At 45.5% G+C, this 22,380-nt stretch overlaps 1 protein-coding gene across 3 annotated transcripts in view; it reads right to left on the bottom strand.

The window, feature by feature from the left end:
- Positions 1-22,279, bottom strand: part of MED13L (mediator complex subunit 13 like) — a 183,459-nt gene extending 161,180 nt beyond the window's left edge. Inside the window, exons 1-3 of one of the 3 annotated variants that reach the window (XM_021413374.1) lie at positions 22,194-22,279; positions 4,494-4,518; positions 4,281-4,395 (exon numbers count right to left, since the gene is read on the bottom strand). In XM_021413374.1, the coding sequence (XP_021269049.1) occupies position 4,281 (1 nt within the window). In that variant the 5' untranslated portion in view covers positions 4,282-4,395; positions 4,494-4,518; positions 22,194-22,279. Of the gene's footprint in view, positions 1-4,280; positions 4,519-21,756; positions 21,983-22,193 lie in introns of those variants that run through there. The other 2 variants (XM_021413372.1, XM_021413373.1) reach the window with 2 other exon arrangements.

The following is a 22,380-nucleotide window of genomic DNA, read 5'->3' as shown; positions in this document are numbered from 1 at the left end:
ATGGTAGATCTTGTTTGACAAACGTGATTTTGTTCCATGACAAGGTGACCCGCTTAGTGGATGAAGGCAAGGCTGTCAATGTGGTCTGCCTGGACTTCAGTAAGGCCTTTGACACTGTCCCCCACAGCATCCTTGTGGAGAAGCTGGCTGCCCATGGTTTGGATGGGCACACGCTCTGCTGGGTGAAACACTGGCTGGATGGCCGGGCCCAGAGAGCTGTGGTCAATGGAGTTAAATCCAGTTGGTGGCCAGTCACGAGCAGTGTCCCCCAGGGCTCGGTGCTGGGGCCTCTTCTATTCAACATCTTTATCAGTGATCTTGATGAGGGGATTGAGTGCACCCTCAGTAAGTTTGCAGATGACACCAAGCTGGGAGGGAGTGTTGATCTGCCAGAGGGTAGAAAGGCACTACAGAGGGACCTGGATAGACTGCATCAATGGGCCAAGGTAAACCGTATGAGTTTCAGTAGGGCCAAATGTCAAGTCCTGCACTTCGGTCACAACAACCCCAGGCAACACTACAGGCTTGGGGAGGAGTGGCTGGAAAGCTGCCTGACAGAAAGGGAACTTGGTGTGCTGATGGACATCAGCTGAATATGAGCCAGCAGTGTGCCCAGGTGCCCAAGAAGGCCAATGGCATCCTGGCTTGGATCAGAAATGGGGTGGTGAGCAGCACTAGGGAAGTCATCCTGCCCCTGTACTTGGCACTGGTGAGGCCCCACCTCGAGTATGGGTTCAGTTCTTGGTGCCTCAGTACAGAAAGGACATTGAGGTGCTGGAGCAGGTCCAAAGAAGGGCAACAAGGCTTGGGAAGGGCTTGGAGAATATGCCCTACAAGGAGAGACTGAAGGAACTGGGGCTGTTTAGTGCGGGGAAGAGGAGGCTGAGGGGAGACCTCATTGCTCTTTTCAAATACCTGAAAGGTGATTGCAGTGAGAGCAGGGTGGTGACAGGTGACAGGACGAGGGGACATGGCCTCAAGTTGTGCCAGGGGAGGTTTAGGTTGGATATCAGGAAAAAATTCTTTACAGAAAGGGTTGTTAAGCACTGGAACAGGCTCCCCAGGGAGGTGGTGGAGTCACCATCCCTGAATGTGTTTAAAAACCGTTTGGATGTAGTGCTCAGGGACATGATTTAAGGGTGGGTTGTTAGAGTACTATGGTTAGGCTGCAGTTGGACTTGATGATCTTGAAGGTCTTTTCCAGCCTGAGCAATTCTATGATTCTATGTCTCTGAAAGAAAAATCTTGGTCTAGACAACTCACTTCTTTAACTTAAGCACTAAATGCAATATAATATTATATTTAAGCATGTGATTGCTTTTTCCAGATAACCAATTCTAATTTAGACCTGAATGAATAAATACAGAATTCAAATTGCCGCTGTATTTTTATTCACCTAACAAGAAATTCACTTTTGAAACACAAGTCCTAGGCAAAAAAGAACAAATCCAGAACTGCGAGCAACTTCATGCTCAGCAAGAATTCATGATCTCAGTAACAGCCATTGTATCCTAGAGATCATATGCAATAAAGGCAGGATTTGTAAAGCTGAAATGTTCTAAATATTCTTCCAATAGCATTTACAGTTTCACATTTCTGGCTCCTACATATTTGAGTACAATCACAAAACCAAACTCTGCTCACTGAACTAACAAGTTACTGACCCCAGTGATAATCCAACTTGCAGGAATGGGACTTGAAGCAACTACCAGTTATTTTATCTCTAGGCTATAGTGAAAAACACAGTTTGTTATCATGGCTTAACTGACAGACAAGTAGATCAGTGTGCTTCGGCAACTTATTTTCTGCTTGCACACCCACATGCAAAAGTCCATTTTATTGTCAGGAGCTGAGGAAGCTAAACTATATTTTCAAACTGAGTAAACCAATTTTAGCTTTCAAATACTTCAGTACCATTGTCTGCTTATACAATAGAAGCCAAAATAACCTTGTTTCTTACGCCTTGCTGCTGCAGGAAACATTAAACAGTGTCCTTTGTCATATTTCAGGGAATCAATGTACATAAACGTCTCATTCTGGCAGGATTTGATGTTCAATAATTTGTCAATACAGATGTTTGAACAATGAAGAGCTACTGAAGCAAGACAGCCTTATCAGTAGCACTATCGATAACATTTATTACTTTGAACTATTACTTGATAAGTGGGTACAAGAGTTTCAATAAATAAAAAGTGATTATATGACTTACACACATCATTAAGAATTCCAAAGCCTGCAGTGGAAGGGAGCAGAAAAGAAGATTACTTCCCAGATTTTTGTGGGGCCATGTCAGTTAGCAGGAACATATTCCTTCTTTTTTCAATTATAATGTATTTTTCATTCCCCTAAATGAGTTATGATTAACGTTCCTTTCTCCATCTCTAAACTTAACTTTGCACCTTTTCACATCCCACTACATTAGCTTTCTTTGAGACATTACTTCACTTTAATTTGTGAGAACATTACAAACAAATATCAATGACAGCGCTATTGCGCAGGGGCAGACATACCTTTCCATAAAACTGGCTGCAGCGTTCTTGAAATACCCCATGCTCTTTCACCTACGTGGTGCTACTGCTGTTAGCACTTATAGAACAGGGCTCCTGCAGCCAATTTGCAGATTTAATTCCACTTAGAAGCTATTCAACTGAAGGCTCCAGCCTGGATGCTCCATGTATTTTGGACCAGGTCAAAATGCATCAAAGTGACACTACTCGCTGCTTGCTACACTCCATCTCCTCCTGCTCCAGCAAGTTCAGCTCTTCATCCATCCCCAGGTTTCACCACACTGTTATCACTGGATGCAGCACTACATTGTTGTAACCAAAATGTTAGATTTATATAAACAAGCTATATCATTTTACAACAGAAATGGAAGCTACAGCCAACAAACTCCCCTTTAATAAAAAGGCACTTAAGTCCCATATACTGCATTTGAAATACTAAGTAAATTATATTTCACAAAGAGACAAACATATATTATTAAAGCTTTGCTGGGTGCACAGAAATATTACCTATGTGTTCATTCAAAACAGGAGCCTCATAAAAAATTCACATCAGCGAAATGCCTTAGTGCAGCACTTCAGAGCCACCTCTTTAATTCTACATGATCACATGGCTACCTGCATGAAATCTGCCTAAAGATACATACAAAGTGTTTCATACCTGATTTCACAGGCTGTACTACCAAACAAACTACCTGGTATTCATGAAAGTATGAAGTCTGTAGCTGTCTGAAGATAGGTGGTTATAAAAGAATATGAACATATTATCTAACCCAGAACCAAAGCAGCGTGGGGCAGAGGTGGGCAGATAACGGTCAACCAAAGCACACTTGACAAACACGATACAGTATAAATTTGAACTAGCATACAATTTTATCACCAGGCAGCCAGACAATACTATAGGCTACAACAATGGAAGCTGATTGCATAACTCAAGGAACTGACCCTTGAACTTACTGTTTTACCATTATTATTACTTGAGGGTCACTCAACTTTCCCTTATTTTTGTCTGAGATGAAAACAAGGAAAGTGTCCATGGAGTCTAGTAAAACACATTTTCAAAGTTAAGAGTATTCAGGCAACATAGGTCTACTCACAGCAATGATGCGTTAATAAAAAGATAGATGGATGGATCAAGTGGGTAGAGTCAAAACCACAATGCATTCCATTAGGTGAAGTTAATTTTGTACAATCATTTTATGGTTAGACATTCTGGAGTCAATAAGGACAATCAAGAATAAAACTTACAGTCACATAAACTTATCATTGTCACTTATCCTACCTTCCTCTTCCTTCCATTTACTACACACAATTATTGCAGCTTGCCTCCATTTATGCTCAACTCTTGTAGCATGGCCTGTATCAAGCTTGGGCCTTGCAGAACCCCGCTAACGTACCTGTGGTGCATGGGGTCTGCCTAACTCTGCAGGAGGCGTTCCACTCTATTGACTATTACATCACTTTTTTTTTCTTGTCATTAAATTCTAGTTCAAAGAATACTCTTTAATTTTACAGCATACCTGAGATTTCAGGAAAGGTCATGTAATGATGTTAGATATTGTTCTATTATTCCCCTAAGTTCAAGTGCTATTTTGCACTTCATCCGCAGATCAGCTGCATTAGAAAAGTCAAATTTACACTTTTTTTTTTTTCCTCTTTAGGTATCAAACACAAATTGCAACAAAATCATAGATGGTAGCAAGTTAAACAATGGTATCCCTTTTTCACCACTAGATGTATAAGCAAAAATTAAGAAACAAAGAGAGACCAACTTACTGTGCAGCTCACGATGTATCACATCTACCAGGTTTGGCTCGTCCCCCCACCAGAATATCCACAGTTCCTTACAATCTGGTTTGACGTCGCGGCGCCACACACAGAGCAAGTTGGCCTGCAAGCAGCGGATGAAGCTGAGCAGAATTGGATCATCCTGCGCTGGGGCTGAGATGATAGGGCCACAGTCCCCATGACCTTCAAAATTGTACCTACGCCATTTGATGCCTGTGAGTTCAGCCTAGGGAAAGGAGGAAAAAAAAGCCATTAAAACATCTCATTTCAGAATTCGGTTGTATTTGTAATATTTTTCGTTTTTGTTGTTAATTCCTAGAATTTAGCTCTAAGCAGCCAAAGTTAAGAGACTCCTATTTTCCACTTTCTCTGCCAAGAAAAAAGCAAAACAATTTTAGAAACAGTACCGAATAGAAACCTGGCTTATCCCTGCTTTTAGGTCTTCACCACAACAAACTTATTTCCAGAGTTTCTAACCTTACTGTCATCTTACTGTAATCCAACAGGTTAGAAACAAAATAAAAGCCAAGAACAGGGAATAAGGCCCGTTCCCTTCATGCTGGTTGGCAGTGAGGAGATTTCAGTGTCAGTCCAGACGCTGGAAGTATCAAAGCCGTAAGCAGAAAGTGCTATGGGACGTGAGGAAACAGCAGACTTACAGGAAATGGAAAAGAAATTAGTTTCATTCAGTGATGTTGGAATTGTAATGCGTATGCCTATTATTTTGCTCACATGACCATAAGTGGAACAAGAACAGTTGCCATTTACTGTTTCTCCGCCTGACAACTTTGTATTAACTACAAAAGAAAAGGAAGATGGCTGCCCAGGCTTCCGGGGAAGAAGTTTTGTGCAGTGGGCGAACATCAGAAGGAATGCAGGTATTGCACTGCACAGCAAAGCGAATAAACAATTGCTAGAGAGGAAGAAGCTAAAGTACTCAAACCATGGAAGAACTGGTACCTAGAACCAGGATAGCAGAGCTACAGTCCTCATTTTTTTCATTTTCACTTTTAATATCAGAGACTCAGAGCCATCATATTTCTTGTTTCTGACATTGTCAGGTGCTACCTGTACGCCTGTCTCCTGCCCTGCCCATTGCGCTCCTCCCCCCAACCCCAGCCTAGCTCCCCTGCCTGCCCCCCAGGCCTGCCCAAGGCACAAGCAGGACTCTCACCTCCCCCATAGCCAACCCAGCATGAGCACGTTGCCAAAGAGAAGTACATACACACTCCATGTTCACAGCGGGCTTGTATTCTAGTTCCTAACCATGTTACCACATTCTCACTGCTATTATTACCTTTACTGCTTCATTGAAAGCATTCACACCCTTCACTCTGCTGCTCAGAAATAGCCGGTGTGCTCAGCTCTCAAGTGGTCCTACAGGAAAAGCCAGCTGGCCTACACAGCAAGCTGCAGGAGCTCCAAGCCTGCCGCTACTCCTCCGACACCAGACATTGCTGCTAGGCAGAAGAGGAAAGGCACAGCAGTGGAAGCACTGCCTGCAGGAGCGGGGTGTCCCCCAAACTGAGCTACATCTACACAGTTAACATTCCTCTCCTCTCTCTGGGCAGAGAGAAAGGAATTACAAAGAATATAGGTAGAATCACAGAATCACCAAGGTTGGAAAAGACTTCTAAGATCATCCAGTCCAATTGTCCACCCATCACCAATATTTCCCACTAAACCACATCCTTCAGTAAAACACCAAAATGTTTCTTGAACACAAACAAGAGGGGCCAAGATTTACTCCTAAAGAAAGCAAAAAGACTGCAAACAACGCATTGCTCCTCCTTTCACTCTCTGAACACGGAAGCTCTAGCTACTGCCTCCAGCACTCCTCCAAAAGCCACGCTACATTTCCCATGTGGAAGGCTCTCCATTTTCAAGTCCATGCACCTACTTCATCGCCAACCTCAAAGTCCCCTGTGCTGCAGCAGCGTGAAGCTGTACCTGCTGAGGCCAGCTAACTGCTGGGAGCTGCACACAGGGCTCTCCACGCTGGGGACCCCACAGCCAGCACCACCGCACAGCGCTCAGAAATGCTGTCCCCATTCCAAGCGCTGGGGAGCAATGGGAAAGCAGATCAGAAGGGATGCACAACACACACCATGTTACTGGCACAAAGAAAGCAAACAGGAGAGCAGGAGGACAAGGAAAAGGGAAGGGCAAAAATCTATTTTTTCCACAGTAGGCTGCTGTGTAGTGCTGGAATACCTCACACATGACATAATACTCTAAAACAAAGTACTTACACATGCTTCTCCAAAACATTTACATCTGTTCTACATGGATCTCTATCTACAGCATAGGAAAGGAACATGTGGAGTTCCTGAAACAGTACAGTGAACATTACCACAGATCACAAAGCCTCAGAGATCGGTGCCAGCACACGGACACCGAGGAAAAACCATGTTGAGTGTTTATATGCCACCATCCACTAGGAACATACAATAGATCACAAAGAACACAGAATAGGAGGATGACAAAAAAAAAACACAAATAAAACCCCGAACAAATTACTCGACAGCACCGCACGCTTGGTCAGCACAGCAGAGATCAGCTGCCTAAGCAGCAGGCACGTTCTTACATAAACAGCTTCTGGGAGCCCAGAGGTATGGACCCAGAACACTCCATCCATACTAGAGATGGAATACCTATAGAAAGAAAAGCGCACAGAAGCCACCAGAGCCGCATCCAATTTAACTCCACAGTAACACAGCTCAGGAGTATCCAATCCTGCAGGCTGAGAGGTACGGCCAATGACCCGAGCTGAGCCGGACCAGCAGAAATGAGTCCCAAGAAAAGGGAGAGAAGTTCTGGGGGTGCGGTGCCAACCTCAGCAATATAAAGTAATATCTCAGACATCACACGCCCTGGTCAAAGCAGCAAAGCCTGTCTGGTACATTTATTTGGATGTGTGTCTTTCTGTTTAGATTTGTATTACGTAAGCACTGATACCGATCCTTCAGAACTTGCAGAGTTTGCCCCATGTTAATTAAAACTGAATTCAAGAGAAGATCTGAATACAGAAGTAGTACACAAGAGAAGATGGCAGCAGGCAGCCTATACCTTGTGCCTCTACAGGCAGCTTTCTGTTAACACTAACATGCCATGGAGGTACCTGCACCCTCATTGAGGCTCTTCACATTCATTTATTTAAACCAGCAGAAGTCCCTAGTTCTAAGCTCTCCATCTGCGGCCCAGCGGCTCAGGTGGACACCCAGACAGCCCGTGGCTCTGGTGACCGAACGGAAGAACGTCCACGGTCAGCAGCACAGATGGAGCAGGAGGGAAGGGCGCAGCTGAGTGCAGCAGGGGGTCCCCCTTAGGGACAGCCCTCATCGCATAAAACAGGAATTACACTGTACACAGGAGCTGCTGTTCGCCTTAAGGCAACACGCGCGAGCAGTGCTGCCAAAAGCAGGCCTGGCCTTCCCATCAGCCTGCGCCTGGCTTCACCCCATCCTGCTTTAAGACGGTGCTGCTGTCTGCATGCACTCATAACCAGGGGAGCTGACTAAAAAATCAGAAACATTTATTGAACTTTTTTTTTTCCCTCCACTCAGATCAGTCCTCAAGCTGAGTTCATTAAATAGCCGGGGAAATGCCTACACCTGTAAGACAGGACAGCAGAGCGGGTCAGGGAGGGCAGCGCTGCTGCAGGTTTCAAGCAGCCCGAGGTAGGCACTGACACCAGCAGCCTTGGTTTCTGTCTGAGCACAGAACTGTGAACATGAAGCTTTTTGCTCACAAGCGCTTAGAACTGAATGCAGAATAAAGCAAAATTCTTGCCAGGTGATGCAATCTATTGTGTTTCTTGCATCTTCTCCCATATGCACAGTTTCAGCTTATTACAGTTACAATTTTCTTAACATTAAAAATCATGACAAAGAAGGAACTTAGGAATACCTACAATTAACCAATATTGTTAGTCAATCATGCACTATGCAAAAGACTTTTTGCTTTGTAAGGGAATGTATGTTTTGGAGGGCTGAGCTGCAAAGGGCTCAACTGCACAGACAAGAATTTCATTTTTTTTAATTTGATTAACTGCAGTTGGACACAGAATGAGGAGTCTGTAAGAAGGCTGCTCTGCATGCACCAGGCCAAGCCTGTAAAGAAACAAAGAATCAGACCTCTGCCTAACAACAACATCCAATCTTTAACATTCAGCTTCCAACAAAAGAATTCCCAAGACACCGGAGACCTGGTTCTGATATAACCAAAGGCAGCTAGTGGGGTAAGAGTGTCAGCATTCAAACTCAAAATTCCACGGAGGCAACTGAACACATTCATACAACATACCCAAGAAACAGGTAATAATGAAAACACAGCTATGTCAATGCTTTTATTCACTAACGTGGCCAGAGAGTGCCATATACAGCCCTCTGCAAAACAGAACATGGGCTTCCGTCCTCGTGGGTGACTGTCTTAGCCACTGCACTCTGCAGAGCGAAACAGATTCCAATAGAACAAAAAAAGAAGAGCTAAGATTATTCAATCCACTGATACCCCCTATGTACACAAGGGAGAAGAGACAGCGAAAGCAAATTAGCACCTTCTCTTGCAGCCATTACTCTGCAGCCTTAAGCACAGACAACACCTCCACTCGATCTGCGGCAGCTGAGGGCTGGAGCCATTTTAACTCCAGGACAGCATTCAGCTCTGTAAATCCCCAGTAGAGATAAAACCTAAGCTCTGATTCCTTCCCCTCCCCTCAGGCTTAAATCAGAACAACAGGCAGGCAGGGTCTTCTGCTGATCTCATAGTGCTCGGTTCAGACTGGCAGAGTTTCGGCTGCTAAAAAATCACAATTCCCCAGCAACATTTCACGCGGCACAACTTGATTCTGGCATGCTCCCAGCAACCCTGAGGATTTAATTAGTGCTGTGTAGCCACTGTGACTATTTTCCTCTTCTGCAGTCCTCGCAGATGGAACACAAACAAAACAGATCTTCTGCCACCTCTTTCTTGTGCTCATCGCCATCTAATGCTTTTTTCCCCACATGATGTAGATAGTCCAAACCATAGATCAATTCTAAATTAACTTCTTAGAAGACTTGAGAAAGTCCACCTGTTTTATCACAGAGCTTGGACAGATCACACCAGGAGACAGCACAAGCCAGCAGAAGGTTTGCAAAACCTTCCATTTGGGCACGCTAAGCATACAGCAGAGTTTTCGGATGAAGTTATATAACCACACGACATTTTTCCTGCTTCATATAGCACAAATGAGTGGGAAAAGCTAAGGCAGATTCAGGCCCCAGAGATCAGCACTCCAGAGCCTCCAAAGCAGGAGGGTCATACAGAAATGGAGCCGAAGAGCTACAGAACAGGCACGGAAGGCGCTCTGAGCAGGAGAACCACGCACGGCCCAGCCCTCAGCTCTGCCCGGGCCTCCTCAAAGACCTTCAGTGCAACACTGCCCAGGTCATTTTCATCTCTCTCGATTCCCCGACCCAAAAAGGTAATTGAAATACTTCCCAAGTACCTGTCCAAATGGCACTTCTACAAACAAGTTACTGTCAGCCTGAGGGAGTGTAAAGAAAGAAAAAGCTTTTTTGTAAGAAAGATGCTAAGTTGTTCAGGGCATCCCAGAATCCCCATTTATTTCCTAGTCTCTCAAGGTGGGTGAAATCTAAACAATTCCTCCAGTCTCAATTTTTTGCTTACTTCTATGTCAAACTGCACTTGACTAGTGTCTTTAATCTACAATTTATGCTTTGAATTGGAACACAGAAAATATAAACGTCAGAAATATATTTGCCAATTTTATTAGACGCATCTTAGAGAGCTCCATTCAAGTAAGTAGCTGCGCTGAAGCCACTGGAGACTCATACTAAGGACGACTCACAGGAGTAGAAATCTGCATAAGAAAGCCCTTAGTTCATAGTCCAGGAATTTAAACTGTAGTTAAAGGTGCCACGGGAATTGCACCACCATTTTAATTAAATGCTATAAGATCTTGCAGACAGATTCAAGATTAGCACCATCTGTTTTGGTTCTGAGCGTTCCATTTCACTACATCATCCCCACACAGCAACAAAATATCATTTCACACTCTACTCAGCCATTCAAACACCAGATAACATTTATGTCACCCCCACTATGAAGGGAGGACTGAACAACACTGTAACAACCTGCGCTTATGGGGGGGTGAACAGCACATGCTGACAAGAACTTTTATCCCCCATTCCCACCGAAATAAAATATTTAGTAACATCTGCCTAAATCCCCGTCAAGTGAATAGGAAGAACAAAGGCAAGGAAAACACACACACACCAAGGAACAGAGGAGACTGCTTCACTAAAGGAAGACATTCGGGGCAGCACAACATCCTCCAGCAAGGAACAAGACAGCCACACACAGCCGTGTGCAGATGCTCTCCCCCACATCTTTTACTTCTGGGTTTTTAATGCTTCTGGTTTAAAAAAAAAAAAGTAATAATAAAACAAACGTCCTCAACCCCATACAGTCTCTCAAAATCATATCATTTACAAAGCTGCATATTAACATTCCCCTCTTTACCCCATCTGTTTGGGGACAGGTTCGTGCCCCCTGCCCGCAGGGCTCATCCCTGCTGCCCCTTCCCGAGGGGAAGTGCACTGTGCTCAGTGGGCTGCATCGAGCACAGAATGGCATCTGCTGGGCAGCGACTGGCAGACCAGTGTTAGGAGAACCACATCAACAACGATCTGTACCAAACCTATTCATACTTTGAATTCAAAAATGGAAAAACACCGGCAGATTAGAAAAAATAATAGTCCAATACTGAAATTGCATCCATGCGGCCAACAGGAATACCACATTACGCTCGGTGCTCTGAAGAGCAGGACTCAGCTGAGTGCCATTCCCTTCAACACGCACCCGCTCATCAGCGGAACAACACATCTGACCTGGTTCCTGCTCTGCTCCGAGGGCACAGTCCAGTGGCTGGAGAAAGGACACAGGGCAGCCACCAACAATCCCCAAAGAACACGGATGAACAAGTCAGCCCCTCTTTGTCCAGCTGTTCTTAAAGCCAGCATGCACCTGAGTGCCCCCGCACGCAGCACCAGCAGCCGGCAGAGCACCCTGGCCCCACAGCGCGCAGCCCTCTTCTCTGTACCCAGCGCACGCTGTCAGCACGCTGCTGCCCCAGAGCTGTGTGTGACACGCACCAGCCCCACGGTATGCACGCCAGCCCTCATCTCCACCAGGTCTCGACATAGGATTCAGCTGTAACCAAAATCCTATTATCAGAAATACTCCTGATGGAGTTTATACCTGGGATCATTTGAGATATGGCATCTTACTGTTGAAGACCAGAAAAACTAAAATAAGTCCACACATACCATTATCAAGAGCCACAAACCAACAGCCTGAGCTGTCATGCCTAAGAAGTAAACAGTAGTGACAGGAAGGAGTTTTTTTCTGTCTCCCAGCTGTCAGCACAATCCCGCGTACGAGGGAGAGGAGGCAGCTAGGAAGATTAAGGGATTGTTTCGGAAAACAGAAGTCAGACCAGTCTCAAAAGGAATTTGAGGTGGAAAATATAAAAGGACGCCAGTATGAGCGCTCAGGTTTCAGCAGTTCTGGCAGATGTAGGAGCTACCAAAGAAGTATTGAGTGGCAAGCATAAAAGAAAGAATAATCTGATACAAAGGCCCAAATTGCTGATACGTATCCCAAGAGCCATACAATTTCTGGGTTAAGTACCAAAATAAAAGTCTAAAGTAGAAGACAGCGGAAGGAAGAGCAACAAGCACACACTGACACACAGGAAGAGCAACGGGACCTTCCTGGAGTCCGATCTCTCAGACAGCTATAGCCCAGCATTTCCTAAACTTGCACTGGAGAGCAAAAACGTGTGAAAATGGAACACTAATAAAGCATATGCTGATTGCTAATAAATGTTTAAGAAGGTTTTTAAAAGTCAAATAGCTACAGGTCAAGAGAGAAAAGCGCTACCGCAGATTAACAACCAGCCAAAAGGGAAAAAGGAGAGAAGAACACGTCCCCTTTTATAACAGCAAACACCTGGAATCAGTGCAGAGAAAACTGCTTCTCAAGATTTCCCACAGATGCTAAACTGAACGGGGAGGAGGAGACAGCAAAATGACAGAATCTGGTTACAGAATTATTTGAGATGGAAGGATAAGAGCCCTCCATGAAGAACTTAAGATTTTACACCGTGGAAGAAATCAAGCCAGCACGTGAAATTCAGCATAGGTAAACATGGCGTAAATCTGGGGTGCAGGTACACAAACAAGAAAAATAGAACAAGAGGAATTTGTGCAAGACAACCTTCAGGCTCCATCACCATCTCCTCAGTGCGGCGAATGGCCTTGGTTAACAAACCTCCAGCCCCTGACCGGGTCCAGCAGCCCTCAGCACGCAGCTCTCAGCCTGGTTCCCCAGCTCCCCTCTGCTAGAAGGGCTGCACCAAGTTCATCAGACAGATCCGAAAGGCTAACATGATAAGCCCGGCTGGTAGCCAAGGGGCAGAGATTCAGCCACTACCTGAAAAGATGCTCTCAAGTCAGGAATACTCAAGATATGACAGCAATATCTTCTCAGGTAAGCACGCTATTGAAACCCAGCTGGGCGTGCACCTGCACACACTTACTCCTTCTGGTTCGCGGGCCATTACAGACCCATGAAATTGGAAGCAGCCATGCTAGAGTCATCACAAGCATGCGAAAGGAACATTGAAAAGCCAATTTCAACAACAAAACAGGCGCGGAATGGGTAGGAATCTAGGTCTCAGTGGACAAGATCTATTTGTGTCCATGGAGAACTTACTGACCCATATAAAACAAAAGCAGACAAAAGCACTCAAAAACAAGACATGGTGGGCTTTGCTTCTGTTCTGGGTGTTTTTAAGCAACAGAGGAGAAGTGAAACAAGTTAACCCATGTCAGAACCTAACAGGGAGGACAAATAAACACATACCAATGCACGCTGCAGAACGTCTGCAAGTAAAATGTCTCCTCTGAGAAGAGACAGAAGGAAGAGACAGCTGGACAGGCTGGAGAAGTGGGCCCACGAGAACCTAATGAGGTTCAACAAGGCCAAATGCAGGGTGCTGCACTTGGGCCGGGCAATCCCAGGTATTTATACAAACTGGGGGAAGATCTCCTCGAGAACAGCCCTGCAGAGAGGGATTCGGGGGTCCTGGTGGACGAGAAGCTGGACATGAGCCAGCAGCATGCGCCGGCAGCCCGGAGGGCCAACTGAGTTCTGGGCTGCATTAAAAGAGGAGTGGCCAGCAGGGAGAGGGAGGTGGTGGTCCCCCTCTGCTTGACTCTTGTGAGGCCCCATCTGGAGTACTGTGTCCAGGCCTGGGGCCCCCAGCACAAGAAAGATGTGGAGTCTTGGAACAAGTTCAGAGGAGGGCGACTAAGATGATCAGAGGGCTGGAGCACCTCTCCTATGAAGAAAGGTTGAGGGAACTGGGCTTGTTTAGTTTGGAGAAGAGAAGACTCCAAGGAGACCTCACTGTGGCCTTCCAATACTTGAAGGGAGCATATAAACAGGAGGGGGAACGATTATTCACAAGGGTGGATAGTGATAGGACAAGGGGGAATGGTTTTAAACTGAGACAGGGGAGATGTAGGTTAGATATTAGGAGGAAGTTTTTCACACAGAGGGTGGTGATGCGCTGGAACAGGTTGCCCAGGGAGGTTGTGGATGCCCCGTCCCTGGAGGTGTTCAAGGCCAGGCTGGATGTGGCTCTGGGCAGCCTGGTCTGGTGGTTGGCAACCCTGCACTCAGCAGGGGGGTTGAAACTCAATGATCTTTGAGGTCCTTTTCAACCCAGGCCATTCTATGATTCTATGAATTGAATACTCTATTTCAACTTGAACAAACCCTAGGGTTAGGTACTTACTAACATGTAATCCAGGTCCTCTGACAGCTTGTAAAATTCTCCTTTAGTGGTTCACGTCCTTAAACAAGAACTTGTGGTAACTTCTCCCTAACATTATGTTCCTTGAGCTTCTGCAGGTCAGACTACGTCCACAATTACACCGAGCAGGCTAAAGGAACCACAGAGTTCCATAACACTCCAGCCAACTCCTTCACAAAGGGAATCAACTGTATTTTAACTTCTGACTAGACAGCTGAGAACAGACAAAATGAAAATCACCACTGCACTTTTCTACCACTTCTAACAGAGCAGAAGAAAAAGCAAATCCACGTGCAATGGACTGCCAAAGAATCCTTTCATTCACTCTAAGAGGGAGCGAATGATTAGGTCTGCAGTTCCCTTCAAAAAGACATCATCAGCACTAAGGAACTGCCCATTTTCCAAATTAAAAAATAAAACCTCTCTTACAGAGAAGTTGTCCAATATGTTCAAAAAAGAAAGCAAAACACATGTCAACAGCAACAGGAGAGCCAAATTACAAGCAAATACGAAAGTGAAGGATTCTTCTCTCTTCCTTCAACTTTTTATTTTTAACTGAAGGAAGGAAATATCAAACATCAGAGTCTTACAATGGACTATCAGATGTTTCCCAAACAAAGTAATCTAACATATGAGCAGTAAAAAAAAAAAAAAAAGAAGGGGAAGGAGGAGAGGAAATAACAACCAAATTAGAGTAAACTTTGGCCCACTGAGTTTAGGAATGCAGTTCCTTTTCTTCCCTTATGCAAAAAAAAAAAAAAAAAAAATCTGCACTGCAGGAACAGCAGCTCAGGGATTGCTCCATGCACGGGCAGCACCCGCACCCCAACCCACACTGCACCCTGACAGCCTCGTGTCCCCAGCACCAATGCCAGCTGGAACAGGGGCACCAAGCAAAGCCCCACTTGTCAAGCTGCCTGCCAAAACCCCTTAAAAAAAGAAAAACAGGAAAAAAAAAAAAAAAACACACCTCTCTCAAGAACTCCTTCATACAAATCTTCCTTAACACAGAAAGCAGCAAATAAGTCCACAACATGACTGGTCATGCAGATTCCTTTTGCCAGCTTTCTTACTGTCACTCCTGCAAACACATGAACCCAGCACCTCCTCCCAGAAGGAAGTTCTGGAAATTCACAGAACTCAAAATGTTATTTAAATACAAACACAAAATTAGATAATCAGAAACATCACGCAAACTCAGAATAAGGTAACTTAACCAATTAGCCTACTCTATCAGCAAATAAATTGGTTTTTGTATAAAGGTGTTGGCATGGTTACTACAAGACATTCCCGGAATGGATTTTATAGCTTCCCCAGAATCAGCTACAAGTTCTGGAACACTGCAGACATGCAGGAGCTGAGACTTCCAAGAGCCCAACACTGAGAAACCGCAGCCGTACAAAACAGGCTCAGCGCTTCCTAGCAAATCAGAGGCTCCAATGAGGAAAAAAAAACATGGTTTTATACTGTCACAGAGTAATACATTACCAAAAAGCAGGAGGTTTTCAATGCCTGGATCAGTAGTACAGAAGAGTTTTCCTATACATTTTCTTTTCAATCCTCTGTTCTGTCAAAATACTGTATTTTGTGGGCAAACATGGAGCTGTAAGAACAGTCAACAAGGCAATGACTGCAGCACAACTCTTAAAACTAAAGGATGAATTAAATAAAGTTGTACTGAACAAGCTTTCAGTCTCCTCTCCTACACAGCCACTTGCACCCAGCTTCAGTCTGCGCTGCTGCCAGAACCCAGGGGGGACGAGGGAACGAGGTGTGCAGTGCTGCCTGGAGTTCCCTGGTGCAGGTGTACACGGGAGCCGAGTCCTGCCACGGCACTAAGGCAGGGGAAGGAATGTGATGGGGAGGGAGGAAGCGCTCCTTCTCCCTGTAATGTTTTTGTCTTGTCACAGAAAGCCAAGAACAGTACACAAGACTGCCACAGCAGCTGATGAAAGAAAACAGAGGAAACTACTTAGAGAAAAGTGAGATAGAAACATGCCTAGTTTTATACGAAAACCCTAACTGGCAAGGAGTGTCCATTTTTGTCCGTTTTTATAAGATGATTAAATCCGTTCCTTAGCAAGGGGACAAGGCGTTTGCATATGTTTGACCTTGTTGATGTAAATATTGCCTAGAGGCACGTTACGCAGCAGCAACACCATAAAGCTTCCCATTTCAAAGAAACAAAGGAGAGAATGCCACCAAACACTCAAATCACATTTCCATACACGCTATTGCAATTCTGGTTGGGAAAGTGAATTAAGCCACAAATTAGCTGTGACTCTACAGAAGAAGCACACAACTCACACAGAGACAGAACAGTGGAGGAATAGAGAGATTTGAAAGAGCGTAATGCTATGCTGGTCAACCCCAAAGACAACCCCCTACCCGTGTTACTGGGCTGCCCGCAGGCAGTGCGCTCACAAGATTAAGAAAACTGCCATGCAGTTCTACAAACCCCTGAGTGTGCGGGCACAAAGTGGTAAGATTCCTCCATTTGGAAGGACCAACTAGGAAAAAAAAAAAAATGAGAAGTTACTGTCAGTACTTGATGGCAACAGCTTCTGCAGGAGGTAGCACTCAAGTCAGTGCAAAGTGAAAAATAAAAGGCAGAGGAGGAACAGGACCAAAGCCTCTGGAAGCAAAATCACAGTAACCAGAGGAGATGGAGCAGCAAGGGAAGAACGCAGAGGAGCAGAATGGTCCCAGCCACAGGATGAGAGAAAACTGTAGCAGCACTCCTGATATGAGCAGGCATGTGTTTGGCAGGCAGGCAGAAGGATGCTGTCCTGACCAAGGAGGTATACACGAAGCCAGGCGGTTCTCTGCAGTGAGCAACAGAGATGGGAGACAAGGTGGAGAGTTCTCACCCCATTACCAGAAAGCTTATCAAACAGGCCTAAGTGTTTAACTTCTTACAAGCATGCTATTTCGGTCACACTGATACCTCCAAGCGTTTACAGAAGGGCTATCTACACCCCCACACCAAAGGGATAGTACTTTTGAATACTTAAAAAAAAAAAATAAAAACATCCATAAAAGTTCTCTCCATCCAGTGACCAAAGCCAATTACAATAGCACATTCAGCAGATATAGCTCACAAAAGTTTCTCCCCCTGAGAAGGGGGGAGATTCAAGGATTCCAGTTTCTGTAGATTTCTTCAAGACAACTGCATTGTGAAGAAGGAAAATAATAGCAGAAAGGTCCATATACAGCATTGAAGAGCTCCTCCTTTTAACTCTTTCACATGAGGAAGTGCTCTTGGAAGCAGAGATTAAAAAAAAAAAAAGAATCAAGATCAAATTGTTTTTGAGAACTAGGGTTGTGACGTCAGTACTGCACAATTATGTAGAACAACCCAGAAATATTGTGTCTTTTCAGCCAGGATAAGCAAATGAAAATTACAATTCTTGATCAGCAGTTGTTTTTCTTTGTTTGTTTTTTAAACGCATCAGCCTAATATTTGAGTATTTTCTTATGTTAACATTCACAGTGGCCCTCTCCCAGAGGCCCTGCGCTGTCACCAGCAGCAGAACACAGTCACTGGGAAGACCGACAGCCACAGGAGATGTGCATGTTCAGAAGCTAAGCAGGATTTCACAGAGCCTCACTCAGATACTTCCCACCAGCTAGCCTGGGCTTTTGGCACATGTGGTCCCAAGCTGCAAATGTAACTCCTACACACTTGATTTCCTTGTGCAGTGCTCAGAAAAGGTTACTTACCTAACTCAGAGTCATTAATTCCACTCTCAAAGGTGGGCAAGCTGGATGTGACACACTTTGAATGCTGCTCTGTCCCAATCTCTTTAGAAATCTTCAGGGGTGAGTTTAAACAAAATGAATGCATAGACTCCATGAAACTCCTGAACGCTCTCTGAAAAGATTTCTAATGGAGCTTTTCAACTTCTATCACTTTACCCAATAAAATTCAGGATAACTAAAGGATCAAATCCTGTTGGAAAATTCGAGAGGTTAAATCCATTTCTTGAATATATCTATGTAAATTCACACCTACGTAAAATCTGAAAGAAGCAATATACCGACCACACCGTGACGCAACCACCTGCATGCCACAGTAACAGCCTGCTGCTCGGATAATCCAGCGAGCAAGGCCGGGTTAATTTACTACTGCCTATGGATTTGCTTGCGCAATCAACTGTTTACTATGAAGTTTTTACTGACAATTATGCAAGGTACCAAAGAGTGCCTCTACAGCAGTCTCTGCACTCCCGATCCTCACTTTGTGATGCCATGAAAACCCTTTAAGAAGTTATTTCAAATGCCATTTCAGACTCCCTTGGCTCCTTTCAGTTTCACTACGAAAGTGGCAGCAAGTCCCACTGATGGAAGAGAACAACTGGCTGCTGGAGAACTAAAAGCAGAACCCCAGCGACCCTTATGGTGTATAAATTCGCATGGGAACGTGATGTGGAGCAGAGACAAACTCCTGCTAGTCAGACCTCTCCTGCAGCAAGCTCCTGTGAGAATTTAAACATCTGCTCACAACCTCTTTGACAGCAGATTCTATGAAGCATTACATAAATACGCATCACTTTCTAAGCGCACAATCATGTCCTTTCCAGGCTGAAGACTCCTACAGCATCCAATCTTCCAGCACACAAAAGCTGCTCCAAATTTGCAGTCGCTCCTGACACCCTTGGCTCCGTTCTTCCTCCTGGCCCAGCAGACATTATGCAACCTCGGCCCAGTTTTGCAGGGCTGTCTCATGCCTCCTGATCACCGCTGCAGCTCAGGCAGGCAGGGGAGCAAGAAGCCCCACTCTCCCTGCATGCCTTCACCTCCATACCATCACAGCCCTTACTCACAGGAAAAAAAAAATCAAATTAATTTCAGTAAGACTACTTTTATGAGACAGGATTATTCACAGGAAGATGGTCTGCCAGCTGAGCTGAAGTTTTTAGTACAAAGGACATTACTTCAGAACATGTGGTCTCTAAGTAGTTATTAGCCAACACTCTGCATTTAAATAAACTGGCCCTTAATAATTGCTTATTAAGTACTGTTTACAAACAGGCATTCTTTTCCAGCAGCAGACATTTTGACTACTGCAAAAACAGAGTTAGGACAAATACAACTCCTTCTATTGCTTTGCAGGAGACGCAGCGATTTCAGACAACGTGTGTTTTAATGAGCACGGCCATCAACCTGCCGGGCATCGCAGGACGGACAAGCTGCCATCTGAGGCACATTCTGTGACCCTCGCACCATCTTACTAAGAGACACTTCATGTTTAGGGCAGACGTCAAGGTTTCCCTGTGCAGGCTGCCTGCCTGACCAAACGTACACATTAACCCACTTTTCACAACGGCTCCGCTTCCTGTGCCAGTACAGCACAATACAGAGAGCAGCCCCTCATGCCACCGCGCCCAGGGGACGCTGCCTGAACACAGCTGCAGGAGCCAGACATCACTTCTGCCATCTCCATGTTCAGAGGTCATTTTATAACCTTAAGACTATGCCTTCCCCTCAGGTGACATATTTTAAACTAAGAACCTCTACACATTCTGAGCATCGCTGACGAAATATAACCAGGCACTAGAAAGCTTTAGAAAATATTTTTCATGAAGGTAAGATACTTTCAGAAATATTTCCCCTAAGAAGATTCAAACAAACAGCAGTGTCTACCATCCCTCTAAAAACCATCTACAGCTGACACACAAACAAGCTGGAAATGACGGGTTGCCGAACAACCCAAAGCCACTGCCAACCACAGGCTCGCAGCGGAGCCCGGCTCCTCCAGCACAGAAGCTGCCGTTCCTCCTCAGACAAAGGGAATATTTGTGGGAAGAAACGTTGCTTCAACGCAAGCAAACAGAAGTACTATTTCTGAACTGCAGTTCTCCAGGCAAGAACATTACTTTTTGATTCAAGCCCAAAACAAAGCTGCAGATAAAAAATGAACTGTAATACTCAGTGTCTCACGGCAGAATGGGTTTCAAACAGCTCTGTAATTCACCTCACTCCTACAGCATAGATGAGTTCCCATCAACAGCTGATTCCTTTGTGCATGCTTCTGTTCTGCTGCACTGGAAGAGTAAACGATAAGCAAAACTTTCTCCAATTAGTAATCCTGACTACTGTACCATTAACACTTCATAAGTTTTTAAATGAATATGACAACTTGAGGATATAAGATCAGTTCTGTAGGCCACATATTCCCAGCCCCTATTTCCTTCCTCAGTATCCTTCACTGATACATAAGCCTTAACAAATACCAATTCAACTGAAAACAAATCACACCAACAGTTACAGTGTTTGCATGCATGTATATATATACAAACACACTATTTCATTGGATTTTTTTTTCTTTTGCGAGTAGAGCCTGAAAATAATGAAATCATTACAGCTGGATGCATAACACATTACAGGTATGGATACCTTCCACAAAATTATATGAAAAACGAAGAGACTGCACATTAAACTCATTACGACTATGAAGCCCACCTGCATTTTGATGGTATCACAGCCCTATTTCAAAAGTTCCCATTTCCCCAGCCCGGCAGGGCAAAACACAAAGCAGACGGACCAAGCCACAGTTACTACGAAGTAACCTCACATTATGATTTATGCTAATTGCATACAACCATTATTTTATTATTTTTTTTTTTAAACCAAAGGCAGATCTGCAGTTTGCAACCACGTAAAGTTACACTCCTCAAAAATAATCAGTTTTCCATGAATAAACAGGGACCTCACAACTCCCTACACAAAGCAGAGAGCACTCCGTTCCTCTGTCCATCAGTACAGCTGTATCCCTCACACTCATCATTTTTCCTTCACGTACAATACCAGCACCTTCAAAAGCACTGCAACAGCTCCTGCATCTCTGCACACACAGCACTGCTACCTACACGCAGTTATGGCTCAGAGAGCACCGCCAAGCAAAAGCCCATGCACAAGCCCAGGTGATGGAAAAGTTCATGAAAAAGCCAAAATTAGACTTGCATTCATTCTCGCGGAAGGAGCTCCAAGCTTGTTTCCCAACAGCTGAGTGCTGAGGACTCCTGCCCCAGACTCTCCATAGGTATGAACAAAATAACAAATAAGTGCACTGACATAAACAAGCAGACAGAGGCAAAACAATGAACACATAGCAGTGAAAGGTAAAACAACGTTAAACAAAAAGATAATTCAGATTTTGAGTCCATTTTCTTCTTTTCCTTACTTCTTGCAAGACAGCCAATAGCGGTCTCCTCCCTTCTGCTGGAAATGAGATTCCCACCACCAGCACCCACCTCCAGTGCTCACGGAGGAAGGGCCCATCACTCTCTCCACCCCCACCCCGCACCACGCATTCCCCCACAGACACCAAGCCCCCCCCCGCTGCCTGGCTGCCAGCCTCCTCAGCACAGCCATGCCCAACCGGTGGCAGGGGGCTGTGGGCAGCAGGTGGACAGCTCACTGGTAAACTGGCTTCTCATGGACCCTGCCCCTACGTGGAAACAAACTGTCTTCTTAAATTTAGACCACGCACCCAGTGCTGGCCAAAACCAATAGCATAATTTCTGCACCATTAAACTAAACAATCAATCCAAGTACAAAGTTGTCAATTACCGATAATACAGAAAGATAGCATCAATGCTACCCAGCAGACAACATCTTCAGGTGTTTCTCTCCAGAAAAGGAATTAACGATTATTTCTGCCCCCGTCGTGTCCTGGGGCAGGCTCTGTGCCAGCCGGGGCCGTACCGAGAGCTGACAGTGGCCCGAGACCCGCGCAGCGCCCCGTGCCCGCCTGCTGCCGCCCTAATGCCGCTGTCACTGCGCGCAGAGAGCAGCCTCGGTCCGAGGGCACCGCGCGGAGCCGCGCACGGAGCGACACAGCCGCGGGGCGCCGCGCCGGGGGAGGGGCCAGCGGAGGGGCAGCCCCACGGCCCGGGCTATAAAGCCCCCGGCAGCCGCACCCGGCGCCAAACCCGCAACGCCCGGTGCGAGTTGCCGTCCCGGCCCACCCTACCCGCTACCCCTCCCCCACCTCCTCGGGCGCTCACCAGCGAGAAGAGGTTGGAGTGGCAGTCCTCCAGGCTGGCCCCGTTCGCCACCCAGTTGGCCGCTGCAGTCATGATCCTCGGCGAGCCCCAGCGCGGGGCATGTCTGGGGAGCGGGGCCCGGCGGCGTGGGGAGGCTGCGGGCGCTGCCGGCCGCTGCCCGCTGCCCCGGGAGCGCTGCTGTGCTGGC

This window comes from Numida meleagris, chromosome 14, assembly GCF_002078875.1.
Source record: "Numida meleagris isolate 19003 breed g44 Domestic line chromosome 14, NumMel1.0, whole genome shotgun sequence".
Classification (NCBI taxonomy): Eukaryota; Metazoa; Chordata; class Aves; order Galliformes; family Numididae; genus Numida; species Numida meleagris.
Note: the sequence above shows the minus strand (reverse complement) of the source record. Positions and strands in the feature narration are given on the sequence as shown.